The 20,464-nt window shown below is 61.4% G+C and overlaps 2 protein-coding genes across 2 annotated transcripts in view; both read left to right on the top strand.

Moving 5' to 3' along the window:
• Positions 1-20,464, top strand: part of ATP8B3 (ATPase phospholipid transporting 8B3) — a 129,386-nt gene that overhangs the window by 47,772 nt on the left and 61,150 nt on the right. The gene's annotated exons all lie outside the window — the stretch shown is intronic.
• Positions 1,459-10,781, top strand: ABHD17A (abhydrolase domain containing 17A, depalmitoylase). Its single transcript, XM_058728523.1, is given in 6 exon segments — positions 1,459-1,609; positions 5,072-5,608; positions 6,861-6,988; positions 6,991-7,054; positions 10,028-10,207; positions 10,306-10,781. Coding segments are annotated over 5 exon segments (930 nt in total). The 5' UTR covers positions 1,459-1,609; positions 5,072-5,276; the 3' UTR covers positions 10,532-10,781.

Consider the following 20,464-nt stretch of genomic DNA (forward strand, 5'->3'; position numbering starts at 1 on the left):
ACTAATTCACAATCCTGCCTCCAGGCTGGGCTCTGTTGCCTTCTGCAGACTCTGCCTCCGTCCCTGTCACCTCTTCTGAAGACTGGGCCTGATCACCCTCTCAACAGAGGCTCATCAGTAAACTTTCGCCACGTTCCCCATTTGGCTCCCAACTCTCATCCTTATTCAGCTTCTGTTCCTTCCTTGTTTAATGTTCTGCTCCCTCCCTGCAGCGGGAGCTGAGACTGGACTAGGGCCGGGGCAGGAAGCACTCCCTGAAGGCACAAAGTTTAAGGGACACAAAGAAAAAGCTCAGCTACGAAGACTCAGAGCTTGTGCATTTCTTTCTTTAGAGTAGGCTTGATGTGCAATGTGGGGCTTGAACTCAAGACCCTGAGATTGAGAGTCAAATGCCCCGCTCACTGAGGCAGCCAGGTGCCCCAAGGTTCACAGTATTTTTTAAAAATTTTTAAACATTTATTTATTTTTGGACAGAAAGGGAGAGAGTGTGAGCGGAGGAAGGGCAGGGAGAGAGGGAGACACAGAATCCGAAGCAGGCTCCAGGCTCTGAGCTGTCAGCACTGAGCCTGACGCAGGGCTCGATGAACCCACAAACTGTGAGATCATGACCTGAACTGAAGTCAGATGCTTCACTGACTGAGCCACCCGCATAGTATTTTAATCCAATATTTTAAAAGCTGAAACTAGGGGCACCTGGGTGGCTCAGTCGGTTGAGCGAATGACTTGGGCTCAGGTCATGATCTCACGGTTCGTGGGTTCAGGCCCCTAGTCGGGCTCCGTGCTGACAGTGCAGAGCCTGCTTGGGATTCTCTCTCTGTGTGTCCCTCCCCTGCTTGTGCTCACTCTCTCTCTCTTTCAAAATAAATAAATACACTTAAAACAGTATAAAAATAAAAAAATAAAAAGCTGAAACGAATGCAAAATAATCCACGATGGACAAAATATTAAGATTTTTAAAAAGGTAGGACCAGACCCTGCACTAGCATGACCTTGCCTCGCCGTCCTCACCCTGTCAGGGCCCTGGCTCTAGTAAAATTTTATTTTTTGATAGTCCGTTACTATTTTTATCTTGATTACAGAGTTTCCTGGCGCCTCTGTAAATTTCGTTCCGAAGCGAGTGCCTCACTCGCCTCACTCTACTCCTGGCCCCGGAATGAGTGAAAGAACGAATGAATGGCCGTGTCTCTGCGGAAAACCTGGGCTGCAACCCTTAACTCCGCCCCGCGCACCCTGCCACGCCCACCCACGGCAGCCGAACCCGCCCACCCCACCATGCCCCGCCCCACCAGCGAGCCAGGCCCGCCCCCAAGCCCACATCCACCAACCACAACTAGGCCCCGCCTACTCCACGCTCGCCCCCGCCTCCAAGCCCTCCCCCCGGCCCCCGGACGCCTGCAGCGCCAGCGCCTGTCCGCAGCCCCTCGGCCCCCGCGCGTACCTTGCGTCACTTCCGGGGCGGTGGCGGGATCGAGGCTCATTTCCGCCTGTGGGGGTGCGGCGGCGGCGGCGCAGGAGGCCGGGCCGGGGTGCCGAGGGACCGACGGACGCACGGGCGGCGGCCGGGAGCCATGGAGCGCGGCCCCGGGGCCGGGGGGCGCGGGCCGCGGCGGTGAGTGCCGAGCAGGGGCGAGCGCGGCGGCGCGGGGAGACCTCGGTCCCGCCCGCGGCCGTTTGGGGAGCTGGGCCTGCCCGCGAGGCCGGGACAGCCGGGTGGGACGCCCCCGAGACCCCTCACTGCTGGGGAGGCCGCGGTCCCGGCTGTAGGACCCGCCGACCAGGGACCGGGACCGCGGGCCAACGTGGCGACCCCGGCAGAGCCCTGGCCCCCGGTCCTTTGAGGTCTCGGATGTGGGGTGAGCGCCCACCCTTCTGGTGACGCGGCCCCCGCCTCCGGGCCGGGGCCGTCCGAGTCGCGGACTCTACCTAGTTTCCCGCCCCAGCCCGACACGCGGGCCCGCCGCAGCATCCCTTAGCGGAGTCCTCCTTCCTAAACGTCTCCCGGACGCCTGTACCCCTTCGCGGGCGTCCTCTGGCCGCCTGGGACACCGGGGTAGACTTCCCGGTCTTCGCTCCAGTTTGATCTCCAGGTTGCAGTCAGGGGACGTACCGCAGCCCCTAACCCGTGGTGCCCGTCCATGCTCCGCCCAGGACTCCAGGGCTCCACGTTTCCTCCAGGATGAAGTCCAAACTCTGCAGCAGGGCTCACGGGCGCGGCCTGACCCAGCCTGACCCAGCCCTGGCTCCCTCTGGGACCCCTCTGCTCACCTCTTCCTCCCAGCGTCCGCTCGACAGGGAGATCTGCAGTTCCTGGAACTCGCCGTCACTTCTGGGGTTTTGCAGTGCCCTGTTCCTTGCCACTCGGTCACTTTCTGTGCACCTCTCAGACTGCACCTTACTCCAGGCAGCTTTCCCACCCCGACTGGCTGGGTGAGGTGCCGCCAGGCCGAGCGTATTTATTTAGGTCATTCTCGAGTATCGCGGTTGTTTGTTTCCTCGTTGGTGCTCAGAACACCGGCAGCCCTTACGGGGCCTGGCGGCAGAGTGCCCAGTCCGCGCTCCCGGACCGAATTGCCCCGCTCGCAGGGCATGCCTAGGGACACTCATAAATGTCGCACGGGAGGCCCCAGGCGTTCATGGCCTAAGAAAAGACTGTCCTCCTTCCCTGTCAAAGCCGGCACACTGTAGCTTCCCTCTTTTCTCTTTACCTCTTGTCACTTGCTCTCTTGTTCAGCCAGGGTTCACTGGATAAGAACAGAGAGCTGTCCTGCCCTCACGGGGTTTCTCTTTGATTGCTGTCGGGGGTGGTCAGACAGGTAAATACAAGCTGTGGCAGGTGCTGTGGGGACAGACTGGAACCAGGAGAGCTTGTGGCATCTTCCCGTGGTTTGGAAGGCCTCTCCAGGGGCGCTGGAAGGTTGATCTAAAGGGTGGGCAGGACAGGGGGCAAGGGCTGGCCAGTGGAGATTGGGGGAGGGGGTCCCTGGCTGGGCAACTGCCTGGGCTCTGGCTTGTCTGGGGAGATCGAGGGGGAGTGAGGCCGCAGAGGTGGGCCCTGGCAGGCTGTGGCAAGGCTTCAGTTTCTACCTGGAAGTGGCAGGAGGCCAGAGCGTGTCCAGAAAAAGGGTGTGCTTTCTTATCTTAGGTTTGTGCCGGGAGAGGGATTCTGTGGCTGCTGGGGGAGAGTGCGGGCGGGCGATGAACAGGACTGCACAGCCGTCCAGGTGCAAGGTGGTGGCTGCGTGGACCGGGCGTTGGTTGGATGGAGACCCATCAGGCCCCGGCAGACGGGGGAGCGAAGGATGGCATGCTGTGTCTCTGGCTCGGGCAGTGGGGCTTCTCCACCTTGGTGTGCCCCTTCATTTCCCGGGTTGCGGGGGGCTCCCGCCTGCCCACGGACTCTCAGCCAGGCCTTCTCTCAAAAGCAGTCTTTGCTGTGCTGCCCCGACTCCAGACCCTCTATGCTTCCCCAGCACCAGGGCACTGTTGCTGTTCGGGCCTGGATCTGAGAAGACATTGAAGCCGCCTGGGCTGGGTTGACTGGTTGACACTTGGGGGCGGATAACTCCCTTGGGGTAATGGGGGAGGACATCCTGTGCTCTGGAGAGCATCCATCAGCATCTCTGGCCCCCACCCACTCAGGAATGGGAACACCCTTCCCCGCTTGTCACAACCCAAAGTGTCCCCAGGAGTTGGCAGGTGTCCTGGGGACAAACTCCTACCTGGGAACAGGTACGATGGACTCTTCCCTCCAAAGGATGCTTGCACGTAAAGCGTGCGTCCCGCCTGCGAGTTCAGGGACCCTGGAAGCTGCCTGGTGTCCCCTCCTGGTGTCCCCACCTGGGACCTCCCACTCCCTCCTGTGTGCCCAGACTCTGGGCAAACTCAGGCTGTGGCTCTCTCCTGACCTTGGCACCAGATCACAGGCCCAGAGGGAGCACGTGTGTCTCTGGGCCTCAGCCTGCTCTGGTCCGCTCTGAATCTGTGTGTCCCCCCCTGGGGGGTTTTCAAATGCCACGGCCCCAAAACCGCGTGTGCCAAGGTGCTGTGCTGCTGAAAGTGAGTTGTGAGTGTTCCAGTCTGTAAGGAAAAGCCTAGTAAGTGGTTATTTTCTCAAGGCTTTGTATTTCTTACAGTCTCTGTTGGCAACTCCCTGTGGGACTGTTAGTGATTTAGCTGTAGTCTGTGACTTACTGTGCCGCCTCTGAGCCACACCCCCCCGTCCACCACCTACTTCTCGCTAAGTCCCCGTGGGAGGCAGTGTTGTCTTCCCCAGTAGGTGAGGAAACTGAGGCCCAGGGAAGGAAGGAGCCTTGCCCAAGGTCACAGAGCCCTCCGTGGAGCTGGAGAAGGAAGCCATTCGGGCTCCAGTGCCCCCCTCCCCCGCAGCCTGGCCCCAGCACAGGGCCCAGCCATTGTCCGAGCTCAGTAGGCTTCCCAGCCTCTAGATGTATCCTGCTTTTGTTACCAGAGCCTTTGTTTCTTGTATTTCCTCTGCCTGGGCTCCACTGTCTCTGGACGTTGCAGTCCTGCCCTCGAGGCCCGGCCCCTGTGAGCATGCTCTTAGGTCCGAGTCCCTTCAGCTGGCAGTCTGTCCTTGCCTTGGCTGCGGTGTGTCACCTGGGGTTGGTGGCAGATGAATCCTTGAAGGATGGCCTGGAGATGGGCTGGGGGGGTGGGGGAGTCTGGGCCGGCTGTGTGAACAGGGGCGTAGGGAGAGCACCGGGGTCTCTCTGCGCCCAGAGCAGGGGCTGTGTGGGGGAGAGCTGGCGTGAGCCAGGGGTCTGATTGCCCAGTACAGCCTGCTGGCCGAGGCTGGGCTGACTGGGGGGGCTTACCTGGCAAGAGTTGGTGACTGCGTGCTGAGAAAGGGTGCAGGGTCCCACAAGGGGCATAGGGGGGGTACGCGGTCCCTGTGGATGACGAGCTGGGCCCCCAGGCCCATGGGGCGGAGAGTAGACCAGTTTGACTGGGCTGCGGGGAAGGCCGAGAGGCTCGGTACGGACAAGATCGGGTCACTGTGTCCTAGCGGAACCCTGAGGGAACCCCGTTTCTCGCTTCCCCCCCTCCCCAGGGTTTCCCTCTGCAGGACGTGGAGACGCAAGGCTGCGAGGCTCCCGAGGGCTCGGCTTGGACCACGATGGGGCTGGGCTGCAGCCTCCTAAGGGGGCTCTCGTCTGGGGCAGTGGCTGGGGGCTGCCCTGAGCCCTGCCCGCGTCTCAGAGCACCCCCACCCCTCCCCTGCCAAGTGAGGCCCGCCCTGGGGCCCGGCGCCCGCCATGAACGGCCTGTCAGTGAGCGAGCTCTGCTGCCTTTTCTGCTGCCCGCCCTGCCCCGGCCGCATTGCTGCCAAGCTCGCCTTCCTGCCGCCGGAGCCTACCTACTCGCTGGTGCCCGAGCCCGAGCCGGGGCCCGGTGGAGCTGGGGCCGCCCCCTCGGGGACCCTGCGGGCCTCCGCCGGCAGCCCCGGGCGCTGGAAGCTCCACCTGATGGAGCGTGCTGATTTCCAATACAGCCAGCGCGAGCTGGACACCATCGAGGTCTTCCTGACCAAGAGCAGCCGGGGCAACCGCGTCTCCTGCATGTACGTGCGCTGCGCGCCCGGCGCCAGGTGAGCGTCACGGAAGGACGGCACGGGGTCCGGACAGTGCCCGGAGGGAGGCCCGAGAGGTTCCCGGTGCAGAAGCAGAATGTGTCCCGTCCTCGGGGCCCCGGCGTCCTGCCGGAGGCCGTTCCCCGCGGGCCGGAGCCGGGGTGAAAGCCCGTCAGGCGACGCGGGTGCCCTGGGGATTCTTGTTGCCAAAGGGGTAGCAAATGGGATCCACCAAGAGCGGCCACGTGGGACTGCCTGGGCCCTTACTGCCGAGTGCCCTGCCACGTGCGGCCCCAGCCCCGTCATGGAGGAGTACCCTGGGGCTGGGGGGGGAGGGGGGGTTCCTGGGTGGCCTTGTCGCACCTGCCTGACAAGGAGCCGCCTGCGTCAGGGTCTCCGTGCTCACCTGCCCAGGAAAGGGCTCCTGGGTGCTTGGTGCTCAGTGAGGACTTGACATCTGCTTCAGGGCCAGGGCACTTGAGGCCTGGCAGGTGGCTCAGGCCAAGTCTGCCTCCTTATTTAGAGTGTCCTTGAAGCCTGGAGGCACAGCTCTTCCTTGAGTACGACAGCGGGGGGGGGGGGGGGGGGGGGGGGGGGGGGGGAAGAGGTGGGGCCCTTCAGGTGTCTCTGCCTTTAGACAGGGCGGGGTCTGAGTCCAGATCTGAATTCAAAGGGCAAGCTTTTACCTTTTAGCTATGCTGGGGCCCAGGGGTGCTGGAGGAAGAAGACTGTAGGAGTGCATTGGCCAGGATCCAGCCTGTCGGGGTGACCTGGGGCAGGTCCTGATGGCCAGCAGCATTGTAGGGCGGAAGTGAGTTTTGGGGTCATGTTCTGTAGGAGGGGAAGAGATGGTGTGAACAGGGATTGATCTGGTTCGTTTGTGGGTGGGGGCCACAAAGGGTGCAAGGGTGGGGGCCAGCTGTCGATAGGAGCAGCCGCTGTCTCATTCTCTGGAAGGTTCCAAGCAGCGGGCACACGTGCATGCCATCCTTGGGCTGTCAGAGTCCCTCTAAAAGGAGTGATTCCAGAGGAGAGAGCCGCTGTCCCAGGCAATAGAGGTGCGGCGGTCACTGACTTGCCGAGCTGTGGGTCCACCCTGTGCTGAGGCCATGGCCAGCAGTCCCCTTTCACGGAGGGAAGCCCTCATGGCCAGAGGAGCCAGGCCACTTTGTGGCAGAGGCGGCCTCTCTCCCGCATTAGTGCTCTCGTCCACGGGGCGGCTGGGAGCCTCCCTTGCCCTCTGACCTGCCCCCCTGCCCCGACCCCCCAGGTACACGGTTCTCTTCTCGCACGGCAACGCGGTGGACCTGGGCCAGATGAGCAGCTTCTACATCGGCCTGGGCTCACGCATCAACTGCAACATCTTTTCCTACGACTACTCTGGCTACGGCGTGAGCTCAGCAAGCCCTCCGAGAAGAACCTGTATGCCGACATCGACGCCGCCTGGCAGGCGCTGCGCACCAGGTGAGCTGTGTGTTGGGAGTAGCGGGTGAGCACCCAGGGCCTCAGGCCGGCCTCCCTGGGGAGGCCCTGGTGGGTGGTCCTCAGGAGAGGGCCATCAGCGGCCACACTGGGTGGCAGGGTGAGGTCTGACATGTGTCCCCTTGGTGTGGCGACAGGCATGCTGGTGTGCGGGGAGGTGGGGCGGGCAGTCTTCAGATCTGCCCTCCCCTCCCGGGAACCCCTTGTCGGCAGGGGTATAGATGGGCTGTACCTAGGGGAGTGGGGGCTCTGCCTGCAGGGGTGGATAGAGGACCTGGGCCCAGGAGGTGGGCTGTGTGGGCTCTGAGAAAATACTCAGAGTCCTGGGGCCAGGGAGCATTTGGGGTGCAGGGAGGAGTAGGGCTGCTCTGTCATGGTTCTCAGGGCTGACCCATGAGGCATGCATGGCCATTGACGGTGGCCTCCTCCTCGGGGCAGGGCTCCTCTGGGCCTAGAGGGTTCTGAAGAGTTCCAGAAGGTTCTGTCAGGCAGTTTGGTGTCCAGCACAGCATCCGGGGGCCGGTGGGAGGCTAGCAAGCAGAGGCACATACCTCTGTGCTTGACTCAGGGCCACCAGGGCCTTGGCTAAGCCCCCTTCCCTGGACCCCCCCCCCCCCCCCAATCCTGTTTATTTAGATCCCAGACAGCCCCCTTCCTCTCTCACTGAAGCTCATTTGCTTGGTCTCTGAGCCCAGAGATTCCTCTGGAAGGAGGCCACCCTGACTCTGGCCTTCCCAGACATGGGGCCCTATCCACTGCCTTCTTGGGGCTGCCCCATCTCAGCCTTGCCTGCCCGACCTGCCACTCCCCTCCCTCCCTCCCCACCCCCCCCCATTCCTGCAGGGACCAAAGTCAGCTTGGCCTGGGGAGGTGGGGACCCTGGTTGCCCAAGTGATGCACCAGGCAGTTCCTGCTGCAGGCCCCAGGAGTGGGGTCCCCTGGCACAGCCCTGGCACTGGGGACCAAGCGTGGGCAGCGTGGTGCAGGTACGTGCTGTCCTCGGCTTCCTCAGTCCCTTGTGCTGCTCCTGCTGGCAGTGCTGGTCCTCAGTCCCTTGTGCTGCTCCTGCTGGCGTGCTGGTCCTCAGTCCCTTGTGCTGCTCCTGCTGGCGGTGCTGGTCCTCAGTCCCTTGTGCTGCTCCTGCTGGCGGTGCTGGTCCTCAGTCCCTTGTGCTGCTCCTGCTGGCGGTGCTGGTCCTCAGTCCCTTGTGCTGCTCCTGCTGGCGGTGCTGGTCCTCAGTCCCTTGTGCTGCTCCTGCTGGCGGTGCTGGTCCTCAGTCCCTTGTGCTGCTCCTGCTGGCGGTGCTGGTCCTCAGTCCCTTGTGCTGCTCCTGCTGGCGGTGCTGGTCCTCAGTCCCTTGTGCTGCTCCTGCTGGCGGTGCTGGTCCTCAGTCCCTTGTGCTGCTCCTGCTGGCGGTGCTGGTCCTCAGTCCCTTGTGCTGCTCCTGCTGGCGGTGCTGGTCCTCAGTCCCTTGTGCTGCTCCTGCTGGCGGTGTTGGTCCTCAGTCCCTTGTGCTGCTCCTGCTGGCGGTGCTGGTCCTCAGTCCCTTGTGCTGCTCCTGCTGCTGGTGCTGGTCCTCAGTCCCTTGTGCTGCTCCTGCTGGCTGCTGGTGGCTGGCAGAACCACACTGCACTGTGGTGTGAGGGATCTGAGCTCTGTCCATCCAACCCATCTGTCCTGCGGCCAGCACTGTCCTCCAGAGACCTGATCCCGCAGAGAGAGAATCAGGAGGAGGGCAGGAGGCTTGGGCCCCACTGGTGACCAGGGGCTGGGGAGGCCTGGGGAAGATTTGCTTCTCCGTCTGCCTCTCGTGTGTCCGAGTGTTAGGGCTGGACCGGCTGGTTCTCGGTGCAGTGGTAGCTTCCGTGTCTGGGGAGCAGGCTGAGGAGGAGCGGCGGGGTGGTAGGCAGAAGGCCACGTGGCATTCCTGAAGCTCAGGGCCAGGCGAGTCGCCGGGACGTCGCCGGGAAAGTCACCTGGAAAGTCGCCGGGACGGAGACAGGTGTGGATGGCCCCTGGGTGGACAGGGAGGTGGACTCTTGCTGCCTGGGTGGGCTGCACAGGTGAGATGTAGCAGAGGGGTGTTCCCTTGGTAAGTCGGGGTCCAGGTCTGTGGAGGCCTCGTACCTGGGGAGGGTGGCTAGTGGGTCCCCAGGCAGATGGGAACGGGCATTCGGAGGCTGTGGAGTTGGCTTGGGGCTGGATCAGCTGTGCTGGGGGTGGAGGGTGAGACTCTCGGGGGTGGCGGCAGGGTGGGGGAAGAGGCTGGGGCCTGGACGTGGGAGCTGGTGCTGAGGAGGCTCGGGACCCGGCCACGCTGTAGGGAAGGCGCCCCGGGAAGGAGGTGGTGCCCACCAGCCTGCAGGAGACACCCTTCTTGCTCTGCCTGTGTTGTGATGAGGTGGACGTGCTGACACCAAGGGGCTGCCGATAAGTCAGGGGGCATGACTGCCATGATTTCCCGTGGCTAAGGGATGGGCGAGGAATGCCCGGAGGGACCTGTTCCCTATGTGCTACTGGGAACTGGGTGTGTCCCTGGGCAAGTGTGTTTGTGGGGGGGTAGGTGTTGGAGGGTGGAGAGCAGGAGAGGCCTCAGGGCCTGCCCTGCCCCCAGGAGCCCAGGCGTGGCCTTGGGGCCCTCACCAAGGGCACTCGGCATGTGTGATCCAAATTGGTACTGTTGGTGAGGCAGGGTTAGGGCCACCTGTCTGCACACCTACCCAGGCCCTACTTTCCTACTGAGCAGACTTGTTCATTAATGGGGACAGGGGTGGGGGGTGGGGGGCTTGTCACTGGGCCCAACCCTACTGCTTGGAGGCTGTGCAGGAAGGTTGGAGGGGGGACTGCCTCAGGAGGGCACGCGGTGGGCGGGGGGGGGGGGGGGGGGGGTGCGCGCGCATGCAGCTCACTCGCCCAGGCTGCTGCTGGCCGCGGCTGACCCTGCCCCACTGCCAGGTACGGCATCAGCCCGGACAGCATCGTCCTGTATGGGCAGAGCATCGGCACGGTGCCCACCGTGGACCTGGCCTCTCGCTACGAGTGCGCTGCAGTGGTGCTGCACTCGCCGCTCACCTCAGGCATGCGCGTTGCCTTCCCTGACACCAAGAAGACCTACTGCTTCGATGCGTTCCCCAAGTGAGAGAGGGGAGGGTGGGGGGGCGGGGCGGGCGGCCGGGGGTGGGGCTTCGGCGGGGCGGGCGCTGCTCCCAGACTTGACGCGCCCTGCCCTACAGCATCGAGAAGGTGTCCAAGATCACGTCACCGGTGCTCATCATCCACGGCACGGAGGACGAAGTAATCGACTTCTCCCACGGGCTGGCGCTCTATGAGCGCTGCCCCAAGGCCGTGGAGCCGCTGTGGGTGGAGGGCGCCGGGCACAACGACATCGAGCTCTACAGCCAGTACTTGGAGCGCCTGCGCCGCTTCATCTCCCAGGAGCTGCCCAGCCAGCGCGCCTAGCCTAGCCAGGAGCCGCACCGGGACTTCAGCAATAAGGCGGTGCCTGGACCTTGCCCCCGCCCCGGCCCGGGGGCTGCATGTGAACCCTCGGGCACCCCGGTCCTCCGAGGCAGCTGGAGGGTTAGGGGGCCGGGACCTGCCCCAGCCCAGGGGCCGTGGACGATGTACAGGCGCAGAGCTACGCTCTCCTTTCCTTTTGGAAGCAAACAGAAGGAAAAACGTGAACACGAATTAAAGATTTAAAATTTTAGGATTCCTCTCCCTTTCGTGGTTCGTGCGCGCTCTCCCAGGGCCCAGCGAGTTGGAAGAGGGAGCTGGGCTTCGCCCCTAAACTTCCAGGACATTTCGGCACAAATGCAGAGGTCAAGCCACTGCCACTGTGGAGGAGGGGTTGGGCTTTGAGGCCCAGCCGAGGCACCCCTTGAGGCTCCTGGTTGCTTGGGTGGTGGTGGAGGGGTAAGGCAGCATTTGAACCCGGGACCCGTGCCTGCCTTCTCCGGTGCGCCTCCTGGGAGGGTGGTGGGCTCCCAGCATACCAGGGGTGGCAACAGTGGGTCTGAGGTCAGCCTGTTCTGGGGCCCCGGTAAGGTCACCCGTTCCCATGTAGTAGAAAAGGATGTTGAGGTCTGGGAGATACAGTGCAACCTCAGGGCTGCCCTAATTGTCCCGCCCATTCTAGGTGTCCCCTATAACCCCCCCCCCCTCGTTCCCCGTTCCCGGACCCCCACAGAGAGCCCCAGTAGGGGCTCTCCAGGAAACGGGGCTAGGGCTGGGGCCATCTGAGCTATGTCCTCCTGGGGTGTCATTGAATGCAGGGCTGAGCCAGGGTCTCCCTGGACCTCAGCTAGAGGCCCACTCACCCCCAGCTCCTGGAGTGCCCTCTGCGCCGCCCTAGAGCGGGAAGGCCCTCGGAGACGAGTGGCCTGTCATTCCTGGCAGCTCAGCGTGTGTTGCGGCACCAGGCGGTGGCGAGGCCAGGACCCAGAGCTGCTTCCACATTGCCCTAGTCCGGGGCTTCGTGGGTTTCGCGGCCCCTTTAAGGGCGGGGGGGGAGGTGCTTCGGTCCAGGGGCGGGGCGACGCCGAGAGGGGTGTGGCCAGGGCGGAAACGGAAGAGGCGGCTTTCGCGCGCTCGGCGGCGGCGGCGGCGGCGGCGGCGGCGGCGGCCGGATCCCGGAGGAGGTGGCGGCGTCGGTGGTAAGTGGCGGCGGCTCGGACGCCGGCAGCCCGCTCGGCTCCCGCGTCCTCCTGCGCGCCTCGTCTTCCCCACGCGCGGAGCGGGCGTGTCCGGGGCCAGCGGAATGGACGCCGAGCGGGGCCGCGCGCCTGTGGGACTCGGGGCTCGGGGTGCTCAGAGCGCGCAGGCTGCTGCCACCGTGGCGGGGTGACCGGCCGCCGACGGCGCGAGGGGGTCCCCCCCACCCCCTTCAGGCTACTCTCGGGGCCCACCCTGCCGGTGGAGCCCAGGCCCGGCCCTCCTGCTGGGAGTCTAGTGTCATTTGTGATAAGAAGGGACGCCTACAAGCAAAACTGGACGTGAGATATGTACTCGGTGGAGTAGTCTAGGGGCCCAGCTCTCCTCCGCCCTTCCCACCACAGGGCCTTTGCTCGGGTTGGTCTTTGTGACTGATAATGCCCTCACTACGTCCCGGCTTCGTGCGGATGGCCCCAGCATGGCTAATGTTTCTTGCTACAGTATTTCTTCCCCAAAGTGCATCCGTCCCCTCGTGCTCCCCCACCCCCACCCCGAGGTGCTGCACTTGTCACAGAGCATGTTGTCTTTTGATCCCATCAGAATGCAAACTCCCTGAGAGTCCGGGATCCACAAACGCATCAAGTTGAAAGCAATTTGCTCAGAATTGGAACAAAAATGTTTTCAGATACACAGAGTAAAAAATTTGGAGTTCGTAACGGTGTTCGGTGAAAACTTGGTATCCTTCCGACCCCTGACCTCCAAGACCTGGCTCCCCTTTCCTGGGGCAGTTTCTTATATGTTAACACAGAAAATCTGTGTTTGTACATCCAGTGTATTTATACAAAACTCTGCTCACTGTACATGGGATCCTGTTACTCAGCATAGCTTGGAGAGCATTGTTTGTGTTCTGACGTAGAGATCTAGGTCGTTTGTTTGCACTGAAGCACCATATTGTGTTAGTCCTATAATTGGGTAGAAATTTAGGTTCTTTCTAGTCTTTTTGTAATAAGCAATGCTAGATTGATTATCCTTGTACAAAAGTCTTTGTACCCAAGTAGGAATGTTTTTGTAGGCTAAATTCTTTAGTGCAGGAGTTAGGCTAGGTCAAAGGGCTTTTCTAAATGCCTGTGTGATCTCTCAACAGGTCATACCAAATTGCCTCCCACCACCAAAGGAGGGGCCTAGGGTCCTGCACCGCCGATGCTTGAGTTTGCAGATCTGGTAGGCGTAAAATAGCATTTTTTTATTTTTATTTTTTTACATTTATTTATTTTTTTTGATAGAGCAAGACAGAATGTGAGCAGGGGAGGGGCAGAGGAGAGAGGGAGACACAGGATCCGAAGCAGGTTTCAGGCCCTGAGCTGTCAGCACAGAGCCCGACCTGGGGCTGGAACCCACGGACTGTGAGCTATGACCTGAGCTGAAGTCGGACACTTAACTGACACCCACCCAGGCGCCCCAAAGTAGTATTTCATCGCAGCTTTGTTTGGGTTTCCTAGAAGTATAATCAAACATCTCAATGGTTTTGTCAGATTTATTTTTATGTTATTTCTACCTCTAATATAGTCGTCTCAAAACTGGAAAATCTGTACATATAAACATGTATATATTTATTTATTTTTAATTTTTTTAATGTTTATTTTTGAGAGAGAATGAGCAGGGGAGAAGCAGAGAGAGAGGGAGACACAGAATCTGAAGCAGGGTCCAGGGTCTGAGCTGTGAGCACAAAGCCCGACGTGGGGCTCAAACCCCCAAACCATGAGATCATGACCTGAGCTGGAGCCAGATGCTTAAACCGACTGAGCCACCGAGGCGCCCCAACATGTATATGTTTAAATTTTTTTTTTTTTTTAATGTTTATTTATTTTTGAGACAGAGAGAGACAGAGCATGAACGGGGGAGGGTCACAGAGAGAAGGAGACACAGAATCTGAAACAGGCTCCAGGCTCTGAGCTGTCAGCACAGAGCCCGACGCGGGGCTCGAACTCACGGACCGTGAGATCATGACCTGAGCGAAGTCGGACGCTCAACCGACTGAGCCACGCAGGCGCCCCAACATGTATATGTTTAAAAGCCATGTGTATTTTATATTCTTCAACCATTTTTCCATTGGGTCGGTGGTGTTACTGTTTTCTAAGAGCACTTTACATATGAAGGAAATTAGCCTATTTCCTGTTTAAAGTTTTTTTTCCCCCTCAATCTGTAATTTGTTTTTGACTCGGACTGTGTTTTTTCCTTTGATTTCTAAAAAATTAATAGTCATTTGGCCAAGCATTTGAAACCGTTATTCTTTTTCAACGTTTTTATTTTTGGACAGAGAGAGACACAGCATGAACGGGGGAGGGGCAGAGAGAGAGGGAGACACAGAATCGGAAACAGGCTCCAGGCTCTGAGCGGTCAGCACAGAGCCCGATGCGGGGCTTGAACTCACGGACCGCGAGATCATGACCTGAGCTGAAGTTGGCCGCTCAACTGACTGAGCCACCCAGGCACCCCAAGTGTTGCCTTTTCTTAAAGTTTTTGTTTTTGTTTTTTTTTTTATGTTTATTTATTTTTGACACAGAGAGAGAGAGAGAGACAGGGCATGAGTGGGGGAAGTGTTGCCTTTATCGTACGAGTGTGAGTGGTCTGTCCCCAGACTCTGTATTGTCGCAGTTCTCGGAACTCCACTGCCTTCTTTACTGAGGGTCCCAAGACCCCGCCTCCCCTCGTTCAAGTCCAGGGAGGACTCTCCTAGAAAGGACTCTGAAAGCTTCAGTGTTTGCCCGCCCCCCCCCCCCCCCCCCCCCGCCCCAGGCCATGCACAGGGCACAGTGGTGACCTGGGTTGAGGCAGGTGGCTGTTCTCAGTCTGACTTGAATAGCACCGGCCCTTGGGGAGTGCTCACCCTGCTTTTCTCCCCTGGTCCTGCCCATTGCTCGGAAGGGATAAACTAAGGCAGGCCTCTGTGGCCCCCGGGCTCCGCTGTCTCCTCTTTCCATGTGGAGCCCTGGGAAGGCTCACCCTCAGCCTCTAGACTGGGGGTGGGGGGGTGGGGGAGTTGGGGAGGGGTTGGGCCATGCCGGAGCGGTGATGGGGGGAAGCCTGTGGTACATTCCAGGATGCGCCCCCCCTTCCTTTCTGCTTGGTATGGCCCATGGGCCAGGCTGCCTGGGAGAAGGGCCAACTTTCGGTTCTCCATTTTGTGGATTTTCCAGAACACATGTGTGCACACCCGGCGGCAGCCTTCCCCTGCTGCCCGGCAAGCCCCTTAGCGCGCACCCCGGCAGGGCGCCGCGCGGCTCACCAGCACCTTTGGTCCCCCCCCCCCCCCCCCGAGACACCTGACCCGGCACACCTCAGACGCGGGCCCCTGGGTCGCATGGCCTGGGCTCGCCCCGGGGCCCGGAGACCCCGGGGCCCACAGCCTGCGTGGGGGGTGACAGGCACAGCTGCCTCGCCGGGCGCGGGCCCCTTTCGAGGGGCGGGTCTGGGGCAGTGTGGGTGCCGCTCGCCCCGGCCGTGGAGCCCAGACCGGACTTCGTGCGGGGTCCCCAGCACCCGAGGGCCGGTCCGTCCAACCTCTCCTTGCCCCTGGCGACCCTGCTTCCCCGCGTCATCGCAAGGGAGATGGAACCCCGTGGAACCCCGGCTGCTTTCTGTCTCCGCCCATCTCCGTGTGAACTGCAGGGGCGGGGGGCAGGATTCCGGCAGAGCACCCCGTTCCCTCCAGACAGTGGCCGGCTGCTGGAAGAGCACTTGCCCAGCAGGGCCCGGACCGGAGACGGGGCCTCTGGTGGTGCCCCTACTGAGCACCCCGGTCCGAGGCCTGGGCGCTCCTGCGGGGCGGGTTACCCGTCGGGGTGCGGGACCCACCTGGGAGCTGGGGGGGCCCCGTAGCTGGGGGTGCCAACCCAGCGTCAGGATCCCCTTCCCTTCTCAAGCCGACTCTGGGCCACCGGGGTGGCTGTCCCCACCGTCCCCAGGAGGAGAAGTCTCGGGGATCCCAGCTGGGCTTAGGCCCTGGGCTCCTGTGGTGCTCAGTCTCTGGACACACACGTGCCCCTGCCGGACACCGGGCTCTGTGCTGTCACACCCCAGTGCGTGGCACCAGGCAGAACACACACCAGAGCCACGTGTGTGTCCATAGCGCGTGCCCGTGGGGCCTGGGTGGTCAGGGCCTGGCCGCTGTCGCTCAGGGATGCTGAGCCGGGGTACCCTCCGTGGCCACCGCCCAGCCCCGGGGTGAGAGGAGGAGAGGGCCTTAGGGAAGGGCTGTCGTGTCGCTCTGCAGCCTGTCCTCCCACAGCCACGGTCTCCAGAACTTAGGAACCCACGTTTGGGCTCGTGCCTTCTTTTTTCCCATTGCAAACGATGCAACGATATGCAGACCTGCCTGGTTCCGTGTGAGTATTTGGGGGGTACCTTTTTAGGAGTGGAACCGGTGGGTCAAGAAGTACATTTAATTTTGACAAGACGAAGCGGGGGGGTGGGGGGTGGGGGGTAAAAACTCCGTGGTGCCTCCATGGCAAACTCCCGATACCTTAGGACCCTGTACTGTGTTTCCTTGTAAGGTTTCATCTTTCAGCCTGGGGGGCTCAGTCGGTTGAGTGTCCGACTTCGGCTCGGGTCATGATCTCACAGTTCGTTGGTTCAAGCCCTGTGTCTGGCTCTGTGCTGACAGCTTGGAGCCTGCAGCCTGCTTCGGATTCTGTGTCTCCCTCTCTCTCTCTGCCCCTCCCCTGCTTGTGTTCTGTCTCTGTTTCTCTCTCTTAAATAAAAATTAATAATTTTTTTTTTAAATAAAATTTTCATCTTGGGGGCACCTGGCTGACTCAGCCAGTGCAGCCTGCAACTTCTTGATCTCAGGGTTGTGAGTTCGAGCCCCATGTTGGGTGTAGACATTACTTAAAAAAAAATTTCAGGGGCACCTGGGTGGCTCAGTCGGTTGAGCGTCCGACTCCGGCTCGGGTCACGATCTCGCGGTCCGTGAGTTCGAGCCCCGCGTCTGGCTCTGGGCTGACAGCTCGGAGCCTGGAGCCCGCTTCGGATTCTGTGTCTCCCTCTCTTTGCCCCTTCCCCGCTCATGCTCTGTTTCTCAAAGATGAATAAATGTTAAAAAAATTTTTTTTAAAAATTTCAGGGGCGCCTGGGTGGCTCTGTCAGTTGAGCGTCCGACTTCAGCCGGGTCACGATCTCGCGGTCCGTGAGTCCGAGCCCCGCGTCGGGCTCTGGGCCGATGGCTCGGAGCCTGGAGCCCGTTTCCGATTCTGTGTCTCCCTCTCTCTCTGCCCCTCCCCCGTTCAGCTCTGTCTCTCTCTGTCCCAAAAATAAATAAAAAATGTAAAAAAAAAAAAAAAAAAAAAAAATAGGACACTCCTTCATGTTTCTTGTGTTTCATGACCTTGACAGTGTTGGGGACTGGTCAGGGGTTTTGTAAGATGTCCCCTGCCCTGGGCCTGTCTGAGGCTACGTGAGGGTTATGGGTTTGGGGGAAGAACGTAGAGTCGAGGTGTCCTTTTTGTCACCTCCCATCAAGAGTCCTTGATGCTCCCCGGACATCATCCTGAGTTTGACCTTGATCTTGACCACCTGGCTAAGGTGGGGTCTACCAGGCCTCCCCACAGTCAGGTTACTGCCCTCCCCTTCCCTGCTCTGTTCTTTGGAATCGAGTCCCGGAGTACAGCCTACACTTCAGTGGGAGGGACGTGTTTAGAAAAGAAATTTTCATATAGAAAACCATAAAAAAGAAAGGACACATGGCCTGTAACTGCACTGTTTAGGTACCTGCTGACATTTAAACAGAACAAATGATACATACACATGGGTTCCCAAAAAACTTGAATTGCATAAAGTATTATTAAAACTATTGCAGTGGGTGCCTGGGTGGCTCAGTCAGCCAAGCATCTGACTCTTGATTTCGGCTCAGGTCATGATCTCACGGTTTGTGGGTTTGAGCCCCAAGCCAGGCTCTGCGCTGACAGCACAGAACCTGCTAGGGATTGTCACCCTCTCCCTCTCTCAAAATATTTAAACATAAAAAAAAACCAAACAAAAAAAAACAACTATTAAAAAGAAAGTCTTCACTCAAAAAAAAAAAAAAAAAGCTAAGGTCATTCCAGCATGTGTATACACACATTCGCACACTGGAGCTTTGATTCTGACCCTGACCTATCTGGGGCACCTTCCTCGCGGGCACACGGTCTGGGGCATCCGCAGCAGGGATGCCCCCACTTTTTTGGAACCCTCCGCTCACCTGTGCCCCCAGGAGTCCCTCCCTTCCACAGCTAGTGACTGCCCCCTGCCCTGCTTGGGTCTTGCAGCCGGGTGAGAGCCCTCCTGACCCCTTGGGAACCATCAGGGTAGGGTAGAGACCAGCCCCCAGTCACAGGTGAGGAAACTGAGGTAGAAGAAAGCAAGAACTGGCTGCCGTGGGTGTCCCAGCAGGTGTGCACTCGGGCCGCCTCTGTATTTTCCCCAAACCCTGTGCTGCCTCAGCTTTGCCCACAGGCAGGCCACTTCGCTGTTCTCCCCCAGCCTTGGTGTCCTCATCTGTGAAATGGGGATGCCACTTGTAGGGTCGTAGTGAGAACAGTGACAAAATGAGGCAGAGGTGCGCGTGGGGTCAGAGTGGGGCGGGATGGTCGAGCTGTGCGAGTGATAACTGAGCACAGGTCCCGCAGGTGCAGCACGGGCTCCCACGCAGGGACTCCTGCCCACAGAGCGGCCGGCACAGCCCACAGATGAGGTCTGAGATCCCAATTATTGCCAGGAGTAACGACTTGTGGGGCCACCCTGTGGGGAACAACCAGGATGCAGCCCTGACCGCTTTGCTCACATCCTCTGCAAGAAGGTGCCGGCCTCTGCCCTGAGTGTGGCCTCGACCCACACCTGCTGGGGGGACCGCGTGCTCCAGGCCCCAGGTGGGGCTGCTGATGCCACGTTTCCCCAGCCACCCCCCTCTTCCTCCACTCTGTAGGTCGGTGCCCACCTACCACCTATGCCCTGATCTGACTCCCAGCTGCCTTGCCCTAGACCTTGAGCCCCTTGAGGGCAAGATGCTGGGGGGAATGGCTCTGAGCTCAATAAACATCCCTGGAAGCAACAAATGATTCCTGGCCTCTTTCTTGTCCTGGTCGTTGCCTTAGTGCCCGGTGCAAGCTGTGGGTGGGGGAGCCTCAAGGTGCTTCTTGCCTTGTCTGAACTTGGAGGGCCCTTTCTGTAAAGACTGGGCAGCACCTAGGGGTGTGTGTGGAGGGGATGTCTAAGGCCCCTGAGGGCTGCTGAGTTGGTGGGAGACTGGGGAACCCGCCCAGGTGGTTCACCTCCTAGACCTTTAGAGGCCCAGGGGCCCCAGGCCGGCAGGAACGAGGGCTCCCAGTGCCCAGCTGGATGGTCCACGGCCTGTCAAAGGGGCTGTTCATCTCTGCGGCCTTCAGTCTACCGTGTGTCCCTCTCCCGCCCTCCTCAGTACGGCCACGTGCAGGGTGGGGGGCGCAGGGAGGGGCCGAGGGAAGACAGTCGAGGATGGGGCCAGGGTTCCAGCCTCTGTCCACACGCGGGCAAGCAGCTCTGTTCCCAGGAGCCCACCCTGGCCATTGCAAGGCCCTCACAGCCAGCTTAGGAAGGGGCGGTGCTATCGTCACCAGGGAGGGGGCCACCTTGTCCCACTTCCGCGTGACACCCCACCCCCACCCCCCCCTCCCGCCTCGGACTGCTGGCTAGGCTGACCCCCTGCGTCCTAGCCGCTGTCGAACTCCCTGGCCTGGACGTCCTCAGGGCTTCCACAGGCCCCACTTTTCCCCTCCGAGTCCCAAAGATCCCTGCCCAGCGTCGGGGAACGATGTTCCCAACCCTTGTGTACCGCCGGGCCGGAATGCTCTGCCTCGCCGAGGGGTCCCGAGCCCGGCCCTTTGCAACCCCACCCGTCTCCTCTTCCCGATGCGCCGACCCCGCTCCTCCTCCAGCGGACACCGGCCTTCCCCACCCGTGAGCGGGGCGCAGGAAGAGAGACGAATGCAGGTTCACTGGGCGGGGCGCCCCACTCCTCCCTTGTCCAGCCGCGGGGCTCCGGGAAAGGCGAGAGGGGTTCCCGCAGAAGAGGGCGAAGGAACGAAGGGGAGCGCGGTCTGGCAGGGCCCAGGTCAGGGGAGAGAAAGTGTGGGGGGGGGAAGGGTCGCGCACGTGGCCGGGGGGCGGGGCTGGCCGCTTCCGCACCCCCACCCGGCCACGTGGGGAGCGAAGCCCTCCCCCATCGAGAACGGGGGCGCGCCCGGGGCCGGGGTGGAAGCGTCCGGGGAAGGGGCGGGCTCCCGCCGGCCGCGCGCCCTGGCGTGGGGTGGGCGCGCCCGCGAGGGGGCGGGGCGCGCGCCGGGGAGGGAGGGAGGGCTGCGCCGGGAGGGGGTGGGGCCGTCCGGGGAAGGAAGGAGGGACGTGCCGGGACGGGGCGGAGCGCTCCCGGGAGGGAGGATCATACCGGGGGAGGGCGGAGCTTGCCGGCGTGGGGAGGGGGTACTCCGAGAAGGGCCCGGGGGCGCGCGCCGCGGGTTACGGAGGCGGGGTCTCTGGCTGGGGGCCCGCGTGGGGAGGGCGCGCTTGGAGAAGCGGGCGGGGGCGCGCTCCAGAGCCGGAGTGGGCGCGCCGGGGGCGGTTCCTTCGGCCCGGATCCCGCCCCCGGCGGCCGCGCGCCGCTAGCAGGGCGGTGGAGGGCGCGCCGGGCGGGGGGCGTGGCCGCGCGCCCCGAGGGGGCGTCCTCCGGGC

Source organism: Neofelis nebulosa, chromosome 4 (genome assembly GCF_028018385.1).
Source record: "Neofelis nebulosa isolate mNeoNeb1 chromosome 4, mNeoNeb1.pri, whole genome shotgun sequence".
Classification (NCBI taxonomy): Eukaryota; Metazoa; Chordata; class Mammalia; order Carnivora; family Felidae; genus Neofelis; species Neofelis nebulosa.